Source organism: Myotis daubentonii, chromosome 14 (genome assembly GCF_963259705.1).
Source record: "Myotis daubentonii chromosome 14, mMyoDau2.1, whole genome shotgun sequence".
NCBI classification, from domain to species: Eukaryota; Metazoa; Chordata; class Mammalia; order Chiroptera; family Vespertilionidae; genus Myotis; species Myotis daubentonii.
This window is the reverse complement of record NC_081853.1, coordinates 56,060,429-56,081,387: the sequence shown is the minus strand read 5'-3', so window position 1 is coordinate 56,081,387 and position 20,959 is coordinate 56,060,429. Positions and strand designations below refer to the sequence as shown.

General features: G+C 55.7%; 1 protein-coding gene across 2 annotated transcripts; it reads left to right on the top strand.

Moving 5' to 3' along the window:
* Window positions 1-516: 516 nt before the first annotated feature.
* On the top strand, window positions 517-20,345 carry IL5RA (interleukin 5 receptor subunit alpha). 2 transcript variants are annotated; one of them, XM_059662936.1, is made up of 11 exons: window positions 517-661; window positions 5,827-5,910; window positions 6,934-7,079; window positions 8,286-8,424; window positions 8,951-9,104; window positions 9,175-9,362; window positions 11,769-11,914; window positions 12,790-12,928; window positions 17,090-17,183; window positions 17,667-17,751; window positions 19,915-20,345. In XM_059662936.1, exons 1-11 carry the CDS (start codon window positions 628-630, stop codon window positions 19,999-20,001), a joined length of 1,296 nt encoding a protein of 431 aa, XP_059518919.1. In that variant the 5' UTR covers window positions 517-627; the 3' UTR covers window positions 20,002-20,345. The 2 variants fall into 2 exon arrangements, with proteins under 2 accessions (XP_059518919.1, XP_059518918.1); XM_059662935.1 differs by lacking the exon at window positions 517-661 and having other exon boundaries at window positions 5,733-5,910.
* The last annotated feature ends 614 nt before the right edge of the window (window positions 20,346-20,959 follow it).

Below are 20,959 nucleotides of genomic sequence, written 5' to 3'. Positions count from 1 at the left end.
GATGGGCCCGAGGATATTTAGCCACCGGGAGGCTCGCTCCCTTCCCACATGCACGGGCGCAGGAGTGTGCGTGCCTGTAGCAGCAACCTGAATCCAGGCGTTGTATTTTAGGGCTATTTCAGAAAATCAATCAGAAGTCTAGTGATAGTAAAAAAAAAAAAAGTTGCATGCATTATACATGGTCCTTATTACTCATTCATATTTTTGGGGTGTGCATAGTTTTTCGTTTGGGGGTGAAGCAATATGCCTAGTGAAATGCGGACATTTTACACCTTGGTTTCTTTCTTTTTTAAAAAAACACAACTTTATTGTTGAAAGTATTACATATGTCGCCCTTTCCCCCCATTGACCTCTTCTAGCCGCCCCTGACCCCGTCCCCCGCCCCAGGCCTCCTCCACTCTATTGTCCGTGTCATGGGATAGGCATCTATGCATACATGTTCTTCGGTTGATCTGTTCCCACCCACCCACCCTCCCTGCCTTCCCGCTGATATTCCTCCGTCTGTTTCATGCTTCTACGCCTCTGGATCTACTTTGGTCATCAGTTTATTTTACCCATTCGATTCCACATGTGAGCGCGCTCACGGGATACTTGTCTTTGTAGGACTGGCTGACTTCACTGAGCATAATGCTCTCCAGGTCCATCCATGCTGTTGCAAAGGGTAAGAGTTCTTCCTTTATTTACAGCTTCGTAGTATTCCATTGTGTAGATGTGCCACAGCTTTTTTTCAAAAAATGTATTTTATTTATTTTTTAAAGAGAGGAAGGGAGAGGGATAGAGAATTAGAAACATCGATGAGAGAGAAACATCGACCAGCTGCCTCCTGCACACCCCCCACTGGGATGTGCCCACAACCAAGGGACATGCCTTTGACCGGAATCGAACCCGGGACCCCTCAGTCCGCAGGCCGACGTTCTATCCACTGAGCTAAACCGGTCAGGGCTAGATGTGCCACAGTTTTTTAATCCACTCATCTGCTGATGGGCACTTAGGCTATTTCCAAATCTTGGCTATGGTGAATTTTGCTGCTATGAACATAGGGGTGCACATATCCTTTCTGATTGGTGTTCCTGACTTCTTAGGATATAGTCCTAGGAGTGGGATCACTGGGTCAAATGGGAGTTCCATTTTTAGTTTTTTGAGGAAACTCCATACTGCTCTCCACAGTGGCTGCACCAGTCTGCATTCCCACCAGCAGTGCAGGAGGGTTCCTTTATCTCCGCACCCTCGCCAGCACTTGTCGTTTGTTGATTTGTTGATGGCAGCTATTCTGACAGGTGTGAGATGGTACCTCATTGTCTTTTTAATTTGCATCTCTCGGATGATTAGTGACTTTGAGCATTTTTTCATATGTCTCTTGGCCTTCTGAATGTCCACTTTGGAGAAGTGTCCATTTTTTAAATTGGATTGTTTGTCTTCCTTTTGTTAAGTTGTATGAGTTCCCTCTATTATTTGGAAATTAACTCCTTTTTGGATGTATCATTGGCAAATGTTTTCCCGTGCCATAGGCTCTCTTTTCATTTTGTTGCTGGTGGCTTTGGCTGTGCAGAAACTTTTTATCTGGATGTAGCCCCATCTGTTTATTTTTCCTTAGTTTCCTTTGCCCCAGGAGATGAATCGGTAACATTGCTATGAGAAATATGTGAGATTTTGCTGACTATGGTTTCTTCTAAGATTTTTATGGTTTCACTGCTTACATTTAGGTCTTTTAGCCATTTTGAGTTTATTCTTGTGTATGGTGTAAATGGTGGTCTAGTTTCATTTTTTTTTGCACATACCTGTCCAATTTCCCCAACACCATTTATTGAAGGCACTGTCTTTACTCCATTGTATGCTCTTGCCTCCTTTGTCAAATATTAATTGAGCATAATGGCTTGGGTCAATTTCTAGGTTCTCTGGTCTGTATACCTGCTTTATTCATCTATATGCCTGTTCTTGTGCCAGTACCAGGCTGTTTTGAGTACAGTGGCTTTGTAATTTAACGTGATATCTGGTATTGTGATCCCTCCAACTTTGTTCATCTTTCTCAAGATTGCTGTGTCTATTCAGGGTCTTTTTAGGTTCCATATAAATTTTTGGAGTGTTTGTTCTAGGTCTGTGAAATACGGATTGCATTAAATCTATAGATTGCTTTGCATAGTATGGACATTTTAATAATGTTGATACTACCAATCCATGAACATAGTATATTCTTCCACTTGCTTATATCTTCCTCTGTCTCTTTTTTCAACGTCCTGTAGTTTTCTGAGTGCAGATCTTTTACCTCCTTGGTTAAGTTTATTCCTAGGTATCTTAATTTTGTCGTTGCAATGGTAAATGGGATTTTTTTTTTTTTTTTTTTTAGTTTCTCTGAGAGTTCATTCTTAGTGTATAAAAATGCCATCGATTTCTGGGTACACCTTGGCTTCTTTATTCTTCTAGTCCTCCCCCCCCCCCGCCACCCCCAAGAGGTAGGTTTTATTGCTGATTCCATTGTGAGGACAAAATGAGGAAGTTACAGTAAACGCTCACTCACAAGGGCCTGGCGGAGCGTGAATCCTCCGAGCTGCTCTTCAATTCCTGCGCGCTGAGGTCGCATCTGGGGCTCGGGGTCACCCCGCTGACTCAAAAAGCCTCCAAAAACAGGGCTGCCAATGCAACTCTGGTTCCAAAACATATACCCCGGGCTGCAGAATAAACCAAAAAGGTGAAAAAGACGGCGCAGTATTTATGAGTCTGAACTTCAGTAGAATCTGACCAGTTCTCAGGAACACTGGGGAACCCCATCGCCGACTGTCAAGATTTTACCCAATTTTCTAGAAACATCTACAGGGCAAGAGGCCCGCTCCTATGTTCTCCCAAATTTCAAAAGACACGGCTAAGGCCTGCGGAGCCAGGTGCTCCGCGGGCACTCGAGGAATTGTTGACTCACTAGGTGAAAGGTCGCCGTGGAAGGAACTGAACCTGCCCGTCCGCAGTGTTGGGAGCCACCTGTGTCTGCTTCCTTCTGCGTGATTTGAGTCTCATGTTCACAGCGTCGTGCTTTCCTGCGGGGTCTCAGTGGGCAGCCATAAGAGGGAGAATGGCGTGAACCTATTGTCGTTCTGATGTAATTTTAAGCCAGTAAAGTAGCGCTGTTCTTGCACAGTGACATAGCGCCCAGTTGGCCTCTGTTCAACAGGGTGTGTGGGTGAAAGAGGTGGCCCCAAGAACAAAGCGATTTGGGCTGTCTTCCCATCCGGGGTGATTGCGATGTCTGGGACCAAAAGTTTTGGGGGGTCCTGGGCCAATGCTGGGGTCTTTCAGGGAGCAGAGAGGGGGCAGAATTACAGAAGACAGGCTTGGCATTTATCCATCTCACCAAACACAGTCATTCTTGGTGATATTTAGACTCCGACTTGAGTGTCTTGTGTTGTCAATAGAACTAATTTCCTTTCAAAGGCGTCATCTTTTCTGATAAAAAATCACAATGGGCCGGTCGGCGTGGCCCAGCGGTTGGCGTCAGCCTCTGAACCAGGAGGTCAGGGTTTGATTCCGGGTCAGGGCGCAGGCCTGGGTTGCAGGTTTGATCCCCAGTGTGGGACGTGCAGGAGGCAGCCCATTCATGATTCTCTCTCATCACTGATGTTTCTGTCTCTCTCTCCCTCTCCCTTGCTCTCTCTGGAATCAATAAAAATATGTATTTAAAACAAACGAACAAAATATCACACTGATAGGTGAAAAAAAAAGTATATGGCTATTTTATGGCAAAACAGACTCATTGTCAAAAATGTTTCAATGGTGACATTTGGAAAAGAATTATATTTTCAGCAGCTGTGACACCTGAATGCGTGACGCATTCTAGGACAGAGCGCTTGGTTATGTAAAATATCCGATTGTCTCCCCGCGGAGACGGTCAAGGGTTTCACTACTCATTTCAACAATGTAATTGCGAAGGATAAAGAGCCATCTATTGTTTTTATGAGGGTGGTTGTAACAAGCCACTTGCCTTGCCAGTCCGTGGAAGTCATGAGGGAGTACCCGGCCGGCATTTTTTTTTTTCCCCTCTGACCCGGAATGCCTCCCGCTAATGACAATCAGTAGGAAGACAGCCCAGGCAACATCACCCCAGAAAATGCCGACATGAGGCTGTCTTTGTTGTTGGCCGGGGGCCTTTTATCTGTGCTGCTCAGGCTCAGTAAGTGCTAATGCTTCCCTTTATGAAAAGCTCACAGGTTGAAACTTGGTACGGTGTTAAAATGCCTGCTTCCGTTGTCATTGTCATTGTCGCTGTGAAAATGCTTGCCCTACCTGGCACGGGGTCGCCGGAGGGAAAGAAGACACAACATTAATTTTGAGCAAAAGGGGCACCATTCTTATTAGCCACCCTTGCGTTTCTTTCTAAAAGGAACTGAGTAACTGACATGCTGTTGCTGTCTTCTCCGTGGTGACATTTTAGTCGCTTCGTTAGGAAGGAGCGACAGTGGCGCCTTAAGTTAGTTACGTAGTAAGTGAAGATGTAATAATGAGGAAAGAGGGGGCTGTTTTGTTGGTATTTCCTGAACGTATCCGTGGAGCCAACGTCTACCTTTGTGGTTCTACCAGAATTACATTTGGGAAATACCAACCCACTTAGATCCATGAGGACAGACACAGGCTTTGCTGGGGGAAGGTCCGAGACTGGGTCTGAGTGCCGTTATGCGCCCGCTGTTTGGTCTTTGAGGAATGACTGACGTAAATAGGACGATGCCCGTGGCGGGGGGGCGGGGGGGGAGCAGGAGGGACAGCAGGGAGGGCTGGTCTGTGAAAGCCGGGCAGCGCACACCGGGTGGAAGCCACACGTGCGGTAAGTTCATAAGGAAAATGCTTCCAAAACTTGCCCCGGGAACACTCAGATGTCTCATCTGCAATCCCCAAATCGCCCTCCTCCGGGACGCGTCAAGCCAGACACAGACAGACTCACCCGCGCTGCCCGCTGCCACGCCCAGTCTTCAAACCTCTCCACCAAAGGCATCTCCGTTGCAAAACTGTTGCAAGCAGCAGAAATCCCTTGTGTTTTTTCCAGGCCAATATCTATGTTTTCTTTTTTTTTTTTTTTAATATAATTTTATTGATTTTAGAAAGGAAGGGAGAGGGAGAGAAACATCAATGATGAGTGAGAATCATGGATCGGCTGCCTCCTGCACACCCCCAACCGGGGATCGAGCCCACAACCCAGGCCTGTGCCCTGACCAGGAATTGAACTGTGACCTCCTGGTTCATAGGTCACCGCTCAACTACTGGCGCGATACCCATGTTTTCAATTCCTCTTACGGTCACTCCCCCTCCAGTGCGCTCGGCCTCCCCGGAGCTCGAGGCAGCATGAGTGTCTGCTAGGCCCGGACGGGAACTCCTCTTCCCCCATCACTGCCGTGTGAGATTGAAGCTTCCTGCCACGGTGCTCATCTCCAGTTCTCCCAGGAGTTTGGGGACAGTGTTTCTGCCCCATCCGATCCCGTGCCTGGAGCCTCTCTGTTCAAAGGCCTGCCCTGGTCCCTGCCGGCCCACCACCGTCCTCTCCCGGTTGCTGTGCTCTCTCTGCCCTCCCTGTGTCTGCCCCCCCCCCCGCCCCACACCTGTCCCCGCTCTGTGTGCCTTTAGGAGTCAACTGGGAAGTCTCTGTGCCTGCTGTGCCCAGACACACCTCCGCGGGAGCAGTTATTAGATTGGAGAACAATGACCCTTAGGAAGATCCGTGCGTGTTTGTGCTTCTAGCACCTAACAGCGCTCACACGTGCTGGTTAAAAGGCCAGATGGCTGCGTTGTTCTTTAGAAAGGGGCTCACTGCTTGTCTTAAACGTGGCCACGTGACTCTTCTGTTTTCTGTAGATCTGATCGCCATGGCGCCCACATTCCTGATTCTTTTGGGGGCCGCCGTCGCACTGGGAGCAGACGTACGTCCTGATAAAAACTGTAAGTGCCACCTATTAAAGTCAGTCATGTCTCTTAAGAAACGGAGCACATTGCAGAAGTGCTAGCGTGGTTTTCTGCGAAAGAATCCCTCAACGCGGAAATTATACGTGGATTTAAAAAAAAAAAGTGGTAGAGTATTCGTCCTTAGAATGCAAACTCTTGAAACATGCTGGATCTTGAGAAAGCAAATTTCTTGAGAAAGCTGGATCTTGAGCTGCAGTGGGAAGTCCGTCTGCCAGTGTGGGGGTTCGGGCCCCACAAAATACAGCCCAGGGAAGAAAGGCTTTTCCCAGAAAAGCACTGACCGGTTAGGAGCCCCACAAGCAAAGAATAACTACCTCCCGCGGCGTTTGCTGGGAACGTGTGGACCACGGGTTGGTGTGAAGTCACAGTCCCGTGGCCCCACCTGGTGGGCCTGAGGGAATAACTCCCTGTGGTAGTGTCAGCGACTTACATCTGCACCGTCCACTGCATAGCCACTGGCCACTGGTGACTACTGAGCACCTGAAATATGGCTCCTGCACCTAAGGCAAGGAAGGTTTTATTATTTTTTAAAATAATTTCTTTTCTTTTATTGACTTCAGAGAGGAAGGGCGAGGGAGAGAGAGTTAGAAACATCAAGGATGAGAGAGAATCATGGGTCAGCTGCCTCCTGCCCGCCCCCTATTGGGGATCCAGCCCACAACCTGGGCACGTGCCCCGACCGCAAATTGGACTGTGGTTCATAGGTCAACGCGCAACCATTGAGCCACACCGGCCGGGCTGACATTCTGTTTCTAATAAATAACGATACAGTGAAATATCCGTAATTCACGGAAGCTCTGTAGATGTCATAGGCAAACACCTGGGCAAAGTGAAACGAAAGGATAACGAGTTAAAAGCAGCTTTGAAGGCACTGCCTCCAGAATCACGTCAGTTCCGTGCCCTCTAAGAGCCCGTGCAGCGCCGCCCTGCACAGAAAGTAGCTCCCAGCTCTAGGGAGCGCTGCGTGGACACTGACCCTGCCCTCCTCCTTCTGACCAGTCTCACTCCTCCCACCCGTCAATTTCACCATTCACGCCGCGGGCTTGGCGCAAGTGCTCTTACGCTGGGACCCGAATCCTGACCAAGAGCCCGGGTCGCTCACGCTCGGCTACCACGTGAAGGTCCACGCGCCGGAGGACGAGGACGTGAGTGCCCACCCCACGGCCTCCCCTTTGGGGTCATGTTAACCCCACGGCCCTGCCCTTATCCCAGGGAACGTCCCCCCGACAACACGGCCGCGGGCTCTGCGCTCGCTCCCCTAGAGCAGCGGCTCCGTGGGAATGCCGGGGAGCCAGCCGGGCCCACGCAGGCCACGGGGCAGCCCAGGACGTCTGAACGTTGGGCCGATTCTTTCTCTTACAAAAGAACGTTTGGTAACGTCTGAGGCGCCGTGGAGTGGATGTCGGTTTTCTGTTTTTCTCTAAAATAGCCCACGAAGGGGAAGAGGCTGGCTGAGTAAAAAGGGGTCAGGGAGGGTGGATGACCGCACCAAAGGCCAAGTTCAAATCCCGGTTCCTACTTTTGCAACCTTAGACCAGACACTTAACATCTCAGGCCCCAGCCAGGTTCCCTGCGGGTCATGTTAGAGCGCCTGGAACCTAGCAGGTGCCCAACAAAGGTACACGGAGGCGCAACATCGCCGAGTGCTGCCACGCTCAGTCAGTATGCATTCTAGAGACTTCTATGTGAGGAAGGGGCCTCCGGGAGGACACTGAGGGAGAGTGGGTGGTCAGAGGGAGCGGGGCCTGTGTGTCAGCTTTTGTTGGTTTTTATAAGAAGAACGAGAGGCCTGGTGCACGAATTCATGCACGGGTGGGGTCCCTCGGCCTGGCCAGCAATCAGGGCCGATTGAGACCTGCCGGCTGGGGGCAGGGACCGCGGGAGGTTGGCTGTGGGAGCGCACCGGCCACCAGGGTGCAGCTCCTGCATTGAGCATCTGTCCCCGGGTGGTCAGTGTGTTGTCAGAGTGACCGGTTGACCAGTTGTAATGGCCACTTAGGCTTTTATATATGTAGATGCGTTTGTGTATCTTTGAGGAAATGATTATGATTTTTTCATTACATGGGTTTTTAAACCAGGTATACATACCAGACTTGGGTAATTTATTCATTTTGTAAAAATCGTTTTATGGAGGGATGGTTGCTGGGTAAAAAGCTGTCCAGATTTACTGTATACAACGTACTGAGTTCAGGGGTGAGGATAGACTCTGGGGCTGTGGGCTTTTTAGAAAACGTATTGCATTGCATTTTATGTGCCATTTAAGAATCGGAAGAAAATGCGTATTTGATTAAAACAGTTCGCGTCAGGCTGTTTCCCTTTGACGTACCAGGAGCCCTGGGTTTTATTTCTAGTATCAAACCAAGAACACGGAGAGCAAACGGGTGGCCCCGCTTCACCGCGGCTTCTCGGCCAGCGTGCGGACGGTCCCCTGGGAAGAGCCCTCCCTCCTGTCGAGTGGCTGGGTGTCCGCCGAGCTCCCGGCCCCCCCAGGTGAGGCCCCCCCGAAGTCCAGGCGCACGCGCGGCCTTTGCAGGTGGGGGGCAGCCGGACGAACAGCTCACGTGTCCCGGGTCACATGAGCCCCCCAGCCCTCTTCCCACCAGTCACACCCTCACCAAGGCTGACCCCAGCAAGTCAGCCCGTTGCACACAGTAGGTCCCATCATACGTGGCGACAACCCCTTTTCCTTTTCGGCCTCACCTCCATTTCTCCCAGTGGCCGTGGGAGGGAGAGAGGGAGAGAAACACGTGTGAGACAGATACCGCGACGGGCTGCCTCCCGCATGTGCCCCAACCGGTGCCAGGGATGGAACCTGCAGCCCAAGCACGTGCCCTTGACCGGGAATCAAACCTGCCACCCTTTGGTCTGCGGGTTCTAACCACTGAGCAACTGGCCAGGGTGACAATCCCTTTGTGAAGACGGAGGAGCTGTCCCCAACCCCTGTGGTTTCCGGGCAAGTTCAGGACGCGGGAGCTGTCGCCACAACGTCTCGTTCTTTCCGTTCGCCGCCCTCCAGGGTCTCCTGGGACCGCCGCGGTGAACCTGACCTGCTCCACCAGCACCGTGGCGAGTAACGGGACGCGCGCCCGGCCCTACCACGTTTCTCTGCGCTGCGCCTGGCTGGGGGGCGCCCAGGCCCCCGAGGACACGCAGTACTTCCTCCGCTACAGGTGGGCGGCCGCTGTCCCCGCGCGTGGCTGCCGCCCCCCGCCTCGCACACTCACGCGTGTCGCCCTGCAGGTACGGCGCGCGGACGGAGGAGTGCCGCCGGTACAGCCAGGACCCGCGGCAGAGGAACGTGGCCTGCTGGTTCCCGCGGACGGGCATCGACGGCAAGGGGCGGGACCGGCTCGCCGTGCAGGTCAGCGGCTCCAGCGCCCGCGCGGCCATCCAGCCGTACGACGGGCTGTTTGCTCTTCACGCGATCGGTGAGACGGCACAGACCGAGGCGCAGCCGGGGCGGGTTGTCAACGTCCCTGAGTTCGACTCCTTTTCTTCTTCTTTGTTGTTGTTAATCTCCACCCAAGGATATTTTTCCCATTGAATTTTAGAGAGAGTGGAAGGGAGGGGGTAAGAGAGAACGAGAGAGAAAGAGAAACATCAATGGGAGAGAGACACACTGATTGGTTGCCTCCTAACCCTAAGCCTAACCCTCCTGCACACACCCAACTGGGCTGGGGACTGAACCTGCAACCCAGGTGCATGACCTTGACCAGGAATCGAAGCCAAGACCCTTTGGTCTGCGGGCCGATGCTCTAACCACTGAACACACCAGCATCCTTTTCTGATGCCCGTGGGGACAAGCCTTCTTGGCCTCCACACCCCTGACATGTTTGGCCGGATGGTGGCATTGCGGGCCGGACAGGGTATTATGGGGCTGGGCTGTGGCATTGGGTAACCAATGACAGTGTTGGGGGCCCGGATGGTGGTGTTGGGGGGCTGGATGGTGGTGTTGGGGGGTGGGCTGGGCATTGGAGGGGGCTCAGCATGTACCTAGCAGATGCCAGGAGCCCCTCCCGGGCCAATGTGACAACAGAAATGTCTCCAGACGTTTCCCACTGTCCTGTGGGCACAGACTCCCCCGTGGAAACCCCTGCACCGGAAGGGGAACCAGCTCCCGCCGGAGGGCCTCACGTCAGCCCCCAGCTCTGTGGGGCCCAGGCGTCGCTGCCCGAGGGTCCCTGATGGCCTGGTGACGCCTCCGAGCAGTTCGGGTCCCTTGCCCACAAGGGGGGCCTCGGCTGGCCCGGGCGGCCGGGCTTCCAGGCCTGAGCTCTCTCGTGCCCGAGCTGCCGCCCCACCAACGGCCCCTCACCACGCCGGTCGCCTCCCTCAGCCTGTGAGCGCGGCTGTAAACACACCCCTCAGGGGTCCTCGCCTCCCTCCTCCGTACCCCATTAGTGACACTCACCCGGACCGCCCCGCACAGCCAGCGTGGTGATGGACACCGGTCTCGGGGGCGGGTCATGCGTGGGGTGGGCATGGGTCCTGGCTCCACCCACCAGCCGAGTGTCTGTAGACAAGCCGGCCACTCCTGGGGCCTCAGTCTGACCTGAGAAATGGGGAGATGAACACTCCCTACGAGGGTCTGTGAGATCACGTGTGTTCGTGATGATAGCATCTCAGGACAGTGCTGGTGTGGGCATCCAATAAACACGCACAATGCCTCCGTGTAAAGGACACGGCTAGGCCGTGGCACGTCTGTGTCCATGTCGAACAGAAGATGCTCTGCTTAAAGGGTCCCGCATTTCCTAACGGGCCAGGCGATTCTCCTCACTAGTATCTTCCTAGCGACTTAGCAATGTCACAGCAGCGTAACAAAACGCCAGGCGGACGTGGGACACGATGGAACGGACATGGAGATGGATGCAGCCTGACAGACCGCCACAGGGGCTCCTTCGTGGCCTGAGTTCCAGCTCCGCGTCCAGTTCCTCAGGTCACCAAAACGAAGACGTTTTTGGTTAAAAACTTTCTGGTTAGGGAATGGCACTCGCAGCGTGTCCCCGTGACTCATTCACGGCGAGATCTTAGGCGCATGACCTCTGACAAGAACGCTCCCTCACAGATAATTTCCCCCACATCACACGCCGGGGACACAGTGAGGCCGGGGAGGGAGGACGCGGTGCTGGTAAGTCCAGGCGCGATGAGCCCAATCCGTTCTTTCCATGCCAGAGACGACCAACCCTTTCCCCTCCGTCCATCCCCGCAACCAACCCAAACAGGACCCACCAACAGCTCGGAACGAAAGCGGCCCCCGAGAGGGGCAGTGCCATCGGGGCGCACACCTGGGCGGTGCGGGCGGGGCTCGGGGGCGCTCGGGGCGATTTCTCTTCGGGATCAGTTTACCCTCCAACTCGAGAAGTAGAAGTGGGGTTGAGGGGGTGGCCGGAGTGACCCAGTGGTTGAGCATCAACCTGTGAACCAGGAGGTGGAGGTTCGATTCCCGGTCAGGGCACAAGCCCGGGTTGCAGGCTTGATCCCCAGTGTGGGGCCTGCAGGAGGCAGCCGATCAGTGATTCTCTCTCCTCATTGATGTTTCTGTCTCTCATTCCCTCTCCCTTCCTCTCTGAAATCAATAAAATTATTTTTTTAAAAAAATAACAAAACTTTTTAGAAAAGGGGGGGGTGGTGGTCTTGTCATGAGGGGAAGAGGGACGAGACTACCAGTCACGGCCGCTCGGAGGAGGAGCCCTTGACCCCTCTCCGGTGCGGGGTTTCCACGAGGCCTCGCCCTCAGCGGCCAGCCGGGGGCCACCGGGGCCACGAGGCCTGTGGCCCGGGGGTCAGTGCTGGACGCATCAGCCCCGCTCACGGACCTCTCCGTCTCTGGCCAGATCGCGTCAACCCTCCAGGGAACGTCACGGCTGAGGTCCAGGAGAGCCGTCTGCACGTCCGCTGGGAGAAGCCCGTGTCCGCCTTCCCGGGCCATTGCTTTGAGTACGAAGTGAGAATCCAAAACACAAGGAAGCGCTACTTCCAGGTGAGCCCTCGGCTCTTCCCACGTGTGTGCAAAGGTCACTCCATGGACCCAATGATCCAGGAGTCAGAGGTGATCTCTCCTGTTAGAGGCGGAAACGGAGGCTCAGGGGTTCGAAAGCTGCCCTGCGGGTCCCTGGAGGGACCTGCCCCGAAGTCTCCCCTCTTCCTGCTTCCCTGACACACACCCCCCGCACCCCCAGTTGCACATCAGGGATCAGCAAACTTTTTGGCAAAAGACCAGTTACTGTCGGCTTTGCAAGTCCCACGGTGTCGGCCCCCGCGTCTTGTGTGGGACAAGCGCCGCCATCGGCAGCCCAGACGCCAGCGGGCCCAGCGTGTGCCTGGCACTTCCCTCGTGGCCCGGAGTCCCGTTTCATGCTCGTTGCCTGTGGCAGGGACTGTTACTCTTTTGCTCGTTTTCAATCATTTAAAGGTACAGAACGCATCTTCGTTCGCAGGCCCGGCAGAAGCGGGCAGCCGGCCCGAGGGGCCCGGGCCTGTCCTTTGCTGATGCGACAGAGGACGGAAAGCGAGGGAGCACAGAGGGAGGAGGGACACGGCGAGGGGCGGGACACGGTGCTGTCAGCCACTGGGGTCCCTCAACCTGGGGACACCACGGGGACCCAGGGGGCCATCGCGACCTGACACGCGCCTGTTTATTGGGCTACAAGAGTGCTTCGCCCTGCAGGGTGACTGCCCGCCTCCCCTCCACCCCGAGCCGCCCGAAACAAACTCGCCAATGCGTGTCCTGTTGACGTACAGGGGCTCACCGGGCAGCGAGTCCCGTTACGTATAGATGACCGCTCGCTCTGAGCCAGGCATTACTGAGCTCCGTGTCTAGAGCTCTACTAGAATCCAACTTTTTTTCCCGTTTAGACAGAAAAAATGACGACCAACGAGTTCACCACAACAGTTCATGACATTTCTAAGTATTGCATCGAAGTGAGGGCCGCCGTGAGCTCCGTGTGCAGAGAGGGGGGGCTCTGGGGCGAGTGGAGTCCAGCAATTTCCGTGGGTGAGTACCGTGCATTGGACTATTTATTTTACTATTTCTGTTTAAAAAATGTTTTGATTTTAGAGAGAAAGGGAGGGGCGGGGAGAGAGAGAAACATCTATCAGCTGCCTCCTGCATGCCTCCTGCTGGGGATCAAGCCCAGAAGCCGGGCACATGCGCTGACCAGGAATCAAACCAGAGACCCCTCGGTGCCCAGGATGGCGCCCAACCCACTGAGCCACACGGGCCAGGGCCCTTGCTTTTCCTTCCAAGCCAGCAAGCTTATCCCTGGTGAAGGCAGAGAATCCCGGCCCACGCTCTAACTGCTGAGCCACACAGGCCAGGGCAGGAGCACATGTATCTTTTGAAAAACAGAATTAGCAGTTTCACTTTATCAGCCCTCTCATCACCTGCCCTTCCTCAACTGGCTCCCGGGTCTTATCGGGCCGGCTCACTTCCCGCTTTCTACGTCTTTCTCTTTTCTAAACTTGCTCAACTTCTGCATTCTGCTGTCCCCGTTGTCCTCGCTGCCTCCGGGCGATGCCCCCTTCCCGACCCTGGGGAGCCCTGCCCTCTCCGAGGTCTTCCCCTCTCGCCCCAGCGAAACGCAGATGCCACGCAGGAAGCCTTGGGGTGGGGAGGGGACTTCCGGCAGCCCCGCCCTTCCCGTGGGCGCCCACTTGTGTCCACTTGCGCTTACTCCCGCCCCACGTCCCGGGTCAGGCTCAGGCACTCGAGTCCTGCTCCTCGGGGACCAGCCCACCCCCAGTCCCAGGCTGTGCCCCTCACACGGGGCCTTGCCTGGCCCTCGGAGGCCAGGATCTATGCGACGCCTCACAGGTGCCAGTTGAAATGCATTTCAGGGGATTTAGGGTTGAGGGGCGCAGCGTGTGGTCCTGGGCCGCACACCTGTCGGCGGGTGTGCAGGTGGCTCAGCGGTCAGTGCCGCAGGGCAGAGGGTGGGAGGCCTGCGCATGAGTTTCAGGACACAGGGATGGTCCCGCCCCTCACCCGCCCAGGGGGGACTGGCCGGGGTGCTGCTGGGAGAGCCCCCCTCTGCCCCTGCTTCTCCCTTTGCAGGCCGCCCCCCCGCCCCCCACCACACACACACAGCACCCAGGGCTGCAGGCCCTCCGGGGCCCAGCCCCCAGGACTTTCTTCCCTGTAAGGCAGGGGTGGGAGCCTTTTGTTTCTGCCAAGGCCCACGTGGGTAATTATAACATCATCCCTGGGCGAAATTATCCACTTAAGCATTCTGCCCTGGCAGGTTGGCTCCATGGATAGAGCATCGGCCCACGGACTGGAGGGTCACGGGTTCGATTCCGGTCAAAGGCTTGTACCCGGTTGCAAGCTCCATCACCGGCTGTGCTGGAGGCAGCCGATCAGTGTGTCTCTCTCACATTGATGTTTCTCTCTCTCCCCCCTCCACTCTCTAAAAATCAATGGGAAAATATCCTCGGGTGAGGATTAACAAAAGTTAATAAATAAAATGTATTCTAGATAGTAGTCTTTGAAAAAAAATTAGCCTGCTAGATTTGGTCAAACGTTTCATTAACTCACTCCGAATGCGTGGCAGGGCTGGACCACATGATTTCACGGGCCCTCGGACCGGCGTTCCCCACCCCTGCTCAGGGCTCCGGACCTACTGAAGTAGCTAAAGGCCGGGTCAGCGTGGAGAAGTGAGCCAGCAGGGCCCAGAGGTGTAAGCCTGGCCTGCCCCTGGCTAGGAGGTGACCTCGAGCCAGGAATCCAGCCTCCAGGGCCTGCTTTGCACCGTGGGGCGAAGTGGGCGTAAGGGCTGAAGGAGTCAGTACCCATCAAGTACTCAGCTGAATGACCGTGATTGCAATTAAGCACATTGTGTCAGAACGGCCGGAGAGCTATCCCTCTGAACTCTAAGGCCACAGCGTCCCAGAGCAGGCAAGGCTGTGGCCAGAGGGAGGGCCCCAGAGGCAGAGCTGGGACCAGGCCTCCGTCTTTTCCCTCTCGGTTGCCCCATCTTACCCCACTGCACACCCCAGGCTGCCCACCCTCTTCTCTGGGTTAGAAAACATAGAATTCTCACGAGCTGGCTCCTTCTCGAGGTTGAACGGCCAGATGTCAGAAACGATGGAGGCCGGGCCATGTCTGAAAAGCAAGGGATGGGGGAGCCTGGGGGAGCCTGGGGGACCCTGGGGGCCGCACTGCGAGACTTCCTCTTTCCAAGCTCACCTCTGCAGGCGCACAGCCCGCCCACCGGTTTCCTGAAAAGAAACCTCTTTGAGTTTCTCCTTGAGTCAGAAAATTCACCTTCTAGGGAAACACTTGTTCTTAAGAAATTCTCTGAGGCCAGAGACTCCAGAATTCAAATTCATTGTCTCAGGGGCGGCCCAGCTTTTACTACCGCCTTGAAGTGCCAGCCATCGCCAGCGGGGAGACACCCGGGGGTTGGGGGGGGCGGTCCGCCTCGAGCTATTGTCTGCATGAGAGGAAATGGGCTTTTCAGTCACTATTTTGCATGAATGAATAGCTGAGCAGCAGATAACACCCCCCCCCGCCCCCCAGTCCTTTCCGTGTGGCGTGAGTATGGGAAGCTCTGGCCCTCAGTTTACCCGCCAGGTGTGTGTCCTTGGAGGTGAAGCTGGGTCCTTGGTCTGTTTTCTGGGTGGGCTCTGTGCTTGGCACAGGGACCTGCAGCAGCCAACTGCCCACCATGCCCTCCGTGGCACCTCGCCTGCACCAAGCCCTTTATTCGACGGAGAAATAAAATCAGTTGTCTCCATACTTTGGCTAATGCAGCGAGAATCTTCGCTTATCGAAGCGAGAGCTGGCCAGCAGCTGGAGGTGGTTTAACGGAAGGGTTTGCGTCGCCAGTCGGCACCGTCAGACGGAACCGGTGCTTTATCAGCCCGGGCACGCCAGGCCTCGGGCGTTGCGCCACGCGGGACGGAGTGGCCGCGTGTGGGACCCTGATAGTGGCTACATGGCGGCTCCTTCCTTCTGCGGGACCCGGGCTTGACCTGTCTGTCTCACCCAGTTGCAGATGGTAGAATGTTCTAAATTCTGTGTGTGTGCGTCTGAAGTTCACGGGGTTAATGACCTCAGATTTTTCTGGGATGCATTTCTAGTGCCTTAAAAAGTCCCCGTCCCCCCCAAGTTGTCCTCAAAGCCCATAGAAGAATCTGTTTAGATTCTTCCAAACAGACTGGAAGCAAATTTAAGGAGAGTCAGGTAGAACTTAGCGACCATCGCCACTCGCTCGCTTCCTGGCTGGGATGTGGGGGAAGGGAACGGGTCTCTGAGAATAAGACTGTATCTCACTCACAGTCTTATAAATATAGTTTTATTGGTATCAGAGAGGAAGGGAGAGGGAGGGATGAGAGAGAATCAGGGATCGGCTGCCTCCTGCACACCTCACGCTGGGGATCCAGCCCGCAATGCAGGCATGTGCCCTGCCCGGGAATCGAGCCCTGACCGCCTGGTTCATAGCGGACACCATTCTTGCTCACTACAAATATCACTCCATGTTACTGCCTCTATAAGTTCAATTTCCAACTTTGTGAAGCATTTTGGTGGTGGTGCGATTCGGCTACTGAGTAGGCCTACATTGTTGTAGCTTTTCCATCTGAAACCTTTTTATTCCACCCTGGCCGGCGTGGCTCGGTGATCAGAGCACCGGCCTACACGCTGAAGGGTTGTGGGTTCGATTCCCAGGCAAGGGCACGTGTCTGGTTGCAGGATCCCTCCCTGCCCCGGGTCGGAGGGCAGGCAGGAGGCAACCAGTGAATGTATCTCTCTCTCTCTCTCTCTCTCTCTCTCACACAAGGATGTTTCTCTCTCTCCCCTTCCCCTCCCCGTCTTTCCCTCCCTTCCACGCTCTCTAAAAAGCAGTGGAAAAAATACCCTCAGGTGAACATTTACAATAGATAAATAAATAAATAAAACCTTCTTGCCCCCCTAAAGCAGATGCGCTCCAGGTGGCATCGTAGGTAAACGTTCGCCACAGATACCTGCTGAGTAAATGATGCTTCGAGGTGAAAGGGGGCGACCCTGCCCGCATTTCCTGTCGCCCTCCTGTCCGCTCTGAAGGTGGGCTCCAAGCCCAGCGTCAGCCAGCGCCTGCGACTCCACACCCGCCTCCCGATCGCCGGCCGCCCATCTCCTCTGTCACTGATTCCATCTCCTCCTTTCCTTTTCCACCAGGAAACGAGGCGCAGAAGCCCTGGACGGAATGGTACCCGATCACGCTGGTGGCCGCCCTGTGCCTCGCCTTCGTCTCCTCCCTCGCCTGCAGGACGTAGGTGTCCTCCGCGCTGGGTGCACCCTGGGCTGAGGTTGCCGGTTCACCCTCCGGCGGAATCCGCTGGGGCTCTTGTTGGGGGGGTGGTTGGGGGGAGGGTATGGCACGTCCGTGTCAGCGGGACCCCCGTCCCGAGATGAGCGTGAAGCCAATCAGAGGCTGAGAAACACCAGCCGGTGACACGCAGACGGGGCCTCAGCACAGCGTGGCCTGCAGCCTTGACACCCTCCCTCCCCCTTTTAAATATCTTTTCATTGACTTCAGAGAGGAAGGGAGAGGGAGAGAGAGAAACGTCAATGATGAGAGAGGGTCATTGATCGGCTGCCTCCTGCGCGCCTCCCACTGGGATGGAGCCCCCCGTCGATGGCCTGACCAGAAATCGAACCGTGATCCCCTGGTTCATAGGTTGACGCTCAGCCACTGGCCGGGCGCCATTCTGTGTCTCTCAGGGCTGAATCCCCCGCTTCGCTCTCTTCTCAGATGTCACGTGTGGACCAAGCTGTTTCCTCCAGTCCCAGGACCCAAAAGCCACATTCAAGACTTCGCTGCCACGGTGAACTACGAGGTACGTCCAAGGTCCTCCCGCTGTGTCCCCCCTGCCAGCGTCGGCCTCCAGGGTTCCCACACGTAAGGCGGGTCTTCCCAGGAGCCCGGGCCCTGGGGCTGCAGGCGTCCCGCTTGGGCCGACGGCTTTGCTATGAACGTTCCTTCCCCTGCTCAGTCCTGCGTCCCTCAGGGCCACACTGGGATCCTCGTTTCCCGTCAGCCGCCTCTGATGGCCGCGGGCCAGGCCTGCAGCCCCACGCGCCGCCTTTCGCGGCTGTGGAGGAAGAGGCGTGGACGGCCCAGTGCCCGCTGAGCTCTAACACCAAGGACCCGGGATTCTGCCGGGGTGTCCTCACGGGTCTGGTTCCTCGGCGTAAACAACCAGAGGGAGGCGACTGATTTCTCCCCAGCGGCGTGTTCTAGGTCCAGTCACCACTCAGGGCGCAGCTCTGCCACCGCGCAGGGCCACGGCTCGCCGATGGTTCCAGCATCATTGGGGGGCGGGGGGGGGGCACTTCCCCCAGGGAATCATCTTGGCATCTTTGTTGAAAAGTAGTTGTTCAGCCCGGCCGGTGGGCTCAGCAGTTGGAGCACCAGCCCGTGCACCAAAGGGTTGCAGGTTCAATTCTTGGTCAAGGACATGCCCCTGGGATGCAGAGCAAGTGAGAGAGAGAGAGAGAGAGAGAGAGAGAGAGAGAGAGAGAGAGCGCAGGTAGAATTGGGAAAAGCCAGTACCACCTCCTGCTGTCCACCCTGCAGCCCGGCTCTGCCCCTGGGAGGCCGTGGGAGCCAGTGGACAGCTAAGCACAGCTGGGCCACAGCTGGCAGCGCCTCAGCCTCTATCTCCAAAGGCAAAACCTGCCCGATCACTTCTGGGGCCTCGGCTGCCAGGACCGCAGGGGGAAGCACTGGGCTGGTGGGGAGGACGCCTCTGCCTGTCGTACGGCTGTGCCCCGAGTGTGGCTGGCCCCAGGCCTCCCTGAGCCCCTTCTGCTCATTAAGACTGAGTTAGAAACTGTAACATCAAAGGGCAGGCACTTGGTGGGGGGAGAAAGGGGGTGAAAGAGGGAGGAGTTGGCCTTTGTCGTAAAACAGTCTTATTCTGCCCTGGCTGGCCTGGTGCTCAGCTGGTACAGCATGGGCCCAATACACTAGGTTGTGGGTTCGATCCTGAGTCAGGGCACACACAGCAGCAGCCAGTGAATACCTAAAAGCCCTGGCTGGTCTGGCCCAGTGGATAGCGCGTTGGCCTGTGGACATTCCTCCCTGGTTCCATTCCCGGTCAGGGCTCATGCCCGGGTTGCGGCCTCCATCCCCAGTAGGGGCCGTGCAGGAGGCAGCCGATCGATGGTTCCCTCTCATCATCTCTCTCTCTCTCTTCCTTCCTCTCTGAAATCAATAAAATAAATAAGATAAAAAATATGGATACCTTCACGTAAAAAAAACGAATGCATAAATAAGTGGAACAAGTCAATGTTTCTCTCTCCAAAATCAAGTGAAACCATCTTATTCTGAGCTTTCAGTTGGTTAGAGACGGTTCCCACCCATCATTCGTTTCTGCGGTAGGAACGGAGGGTTCCCTCCGAAATCCAGGGGCCGTGGACAATGGAAGGTGCGTGAGGCGGAGACCACGCCTGTGGCGGGTCACGCACATTCGCACCCGGCAGCACCCGGCGCAGACGCCGACAGCGTTTGGCTGAATATGGCCTCTCAGGGGCGATGTCATTTTTTATCGCAGATTTCCTAACTGGTATCAGTGTTACTTAAAATCACCAAAATGGGACGTAGCAAATGTGTCCCTGGACAGGATACGATGGAGCTATTAAAAATGATGCAGCTAAAAACAATAAAAAAAAAGAAAAGAAAAAAGGGGTGTGGCCACGGCACACACCATAGAATGCAAGCGCCGTGGGGTGCCACCCAGGAAGGAATCCGTTTGCGAAGCTGCTTCTGCGCTGACCTCGTAACTGCACAGATGAGTTTCCCCGCAGGAAAGGGGGCTGAGGGCCCGGGGCTGTGTTTGGGGGGTGGGGGTGGTCTATCCCGGGTATTTTTTCTCTTCTTTCTACTTGATTTGCCACATTGTCTTCACTGAACAGTTACTGTTTTTAGAAGCAAAACAGACTTGTGCCCCACGTGCCACGAGGCTGGAAGGAGAGCTGAGAGGGGGTTTGTCTTGCAGAAATCTGGGTCGCGAGAGACAGAGAGCGAAGTCATCAGCTACGTGGAGGAGCCCGGGCTCGAGGTCCTGGAGGACTTGGTGTTCTGACGGGGCGTGGGCCACCGGCATGAGGACTGCCTCCCGCTCAGAGGCACGGGGTTCCCCAACACCGGCCGTCACTGCGGCCGGGCGGGCCGGGTGCCGGGGGGATGTGCCCTTCTCTGCGAGTCCCGCACAGCGCTGACCCCGAGGACAGAGACGCTATGGACCCGCTCCTTGCACAGAGCTGGACGCGGCACAGGGCAGAGCCAAGGCCACGTGCTGTCTGGGGAGGAAGGCGGTGTCATCAGACTGCGACAGGAATCGCAGGGACCACATGGGCCTGGCCATCGGCCGCCGCAGCCCGGCTCCTTCTGCTGACACAGCTCAGCGGTGACGCGTGCATGGCTGAGAGGAGCTGGGCTTGATCGGCTGCCTCCTGCACGCCCCACACTGGGGATCCAGCCCACAGCCCGGGCATGTGCCCTGACCGGGAATTGAACCCTGACCTCCTGGTTCATAGGTTGATGCTCACCCACTGAGCCACACGGCCGGGCAGAAAATGGCACGTTTTGAGTGGCCACTGGCCTGTCATGGTCGGAGAGAGTGGACATTCACTGAACAGTAAATGCCCTGGTCGGCAAGTTGATTAGACACTGGCCCAGCCTCCCACCAGGACAGGTGGGCGGCACTCCCCCACCCCAGAGCCTGGGTCGGGGACCAGAACACACGGGGCTCCTCCTTCACGCCCCCCACTGAGGGCTGAGCCCTGCCCCCCCATCTCTCTCTCTCTCTCTCTCCCCCTCGCTGTTGGGATTCTCTGGTGCCTTGTGTGGGGGTGGGGTTGGGAGGTTCAGTTTGCCAACAGCTTGCCCATCGCCCATCTGAGCCTCCTTGAAAAGCCTGGGGCCCTGGCTGTTTGCACAGGGGGGAGGGGAAGGGGGGAGGAGGAAAGGGGGAGGGGGGAGGGGGAGGTGTGGTGGAGAAGCCCAGCTCACAGAGAACTCTGATTAAAAACCCAAACTTT

Coding starts and splice junctions, on each gene's coding strand:
- IL5RA (XM_059662935.1), top strand. CDS start 5,751: ATGGCTGCGTTGTTCTTTAGAAAGGGGCTCACTGCTTGTCTTAAACGT. Junction 5,911..6,933: donor CGTACGTCCTGATAAAAACT/GTAAGTGCCACC, acceptor CCTTCTGACCAG/TCTCACTCCTCCCACCCGTC. Junction 7,080..8,285: donor ACGCGCCGGAGGACGAGGAC/GTGAGTGCCCAC, acceptor TTTTATTTCTAG/TATCAAACCAAGAACACGGA.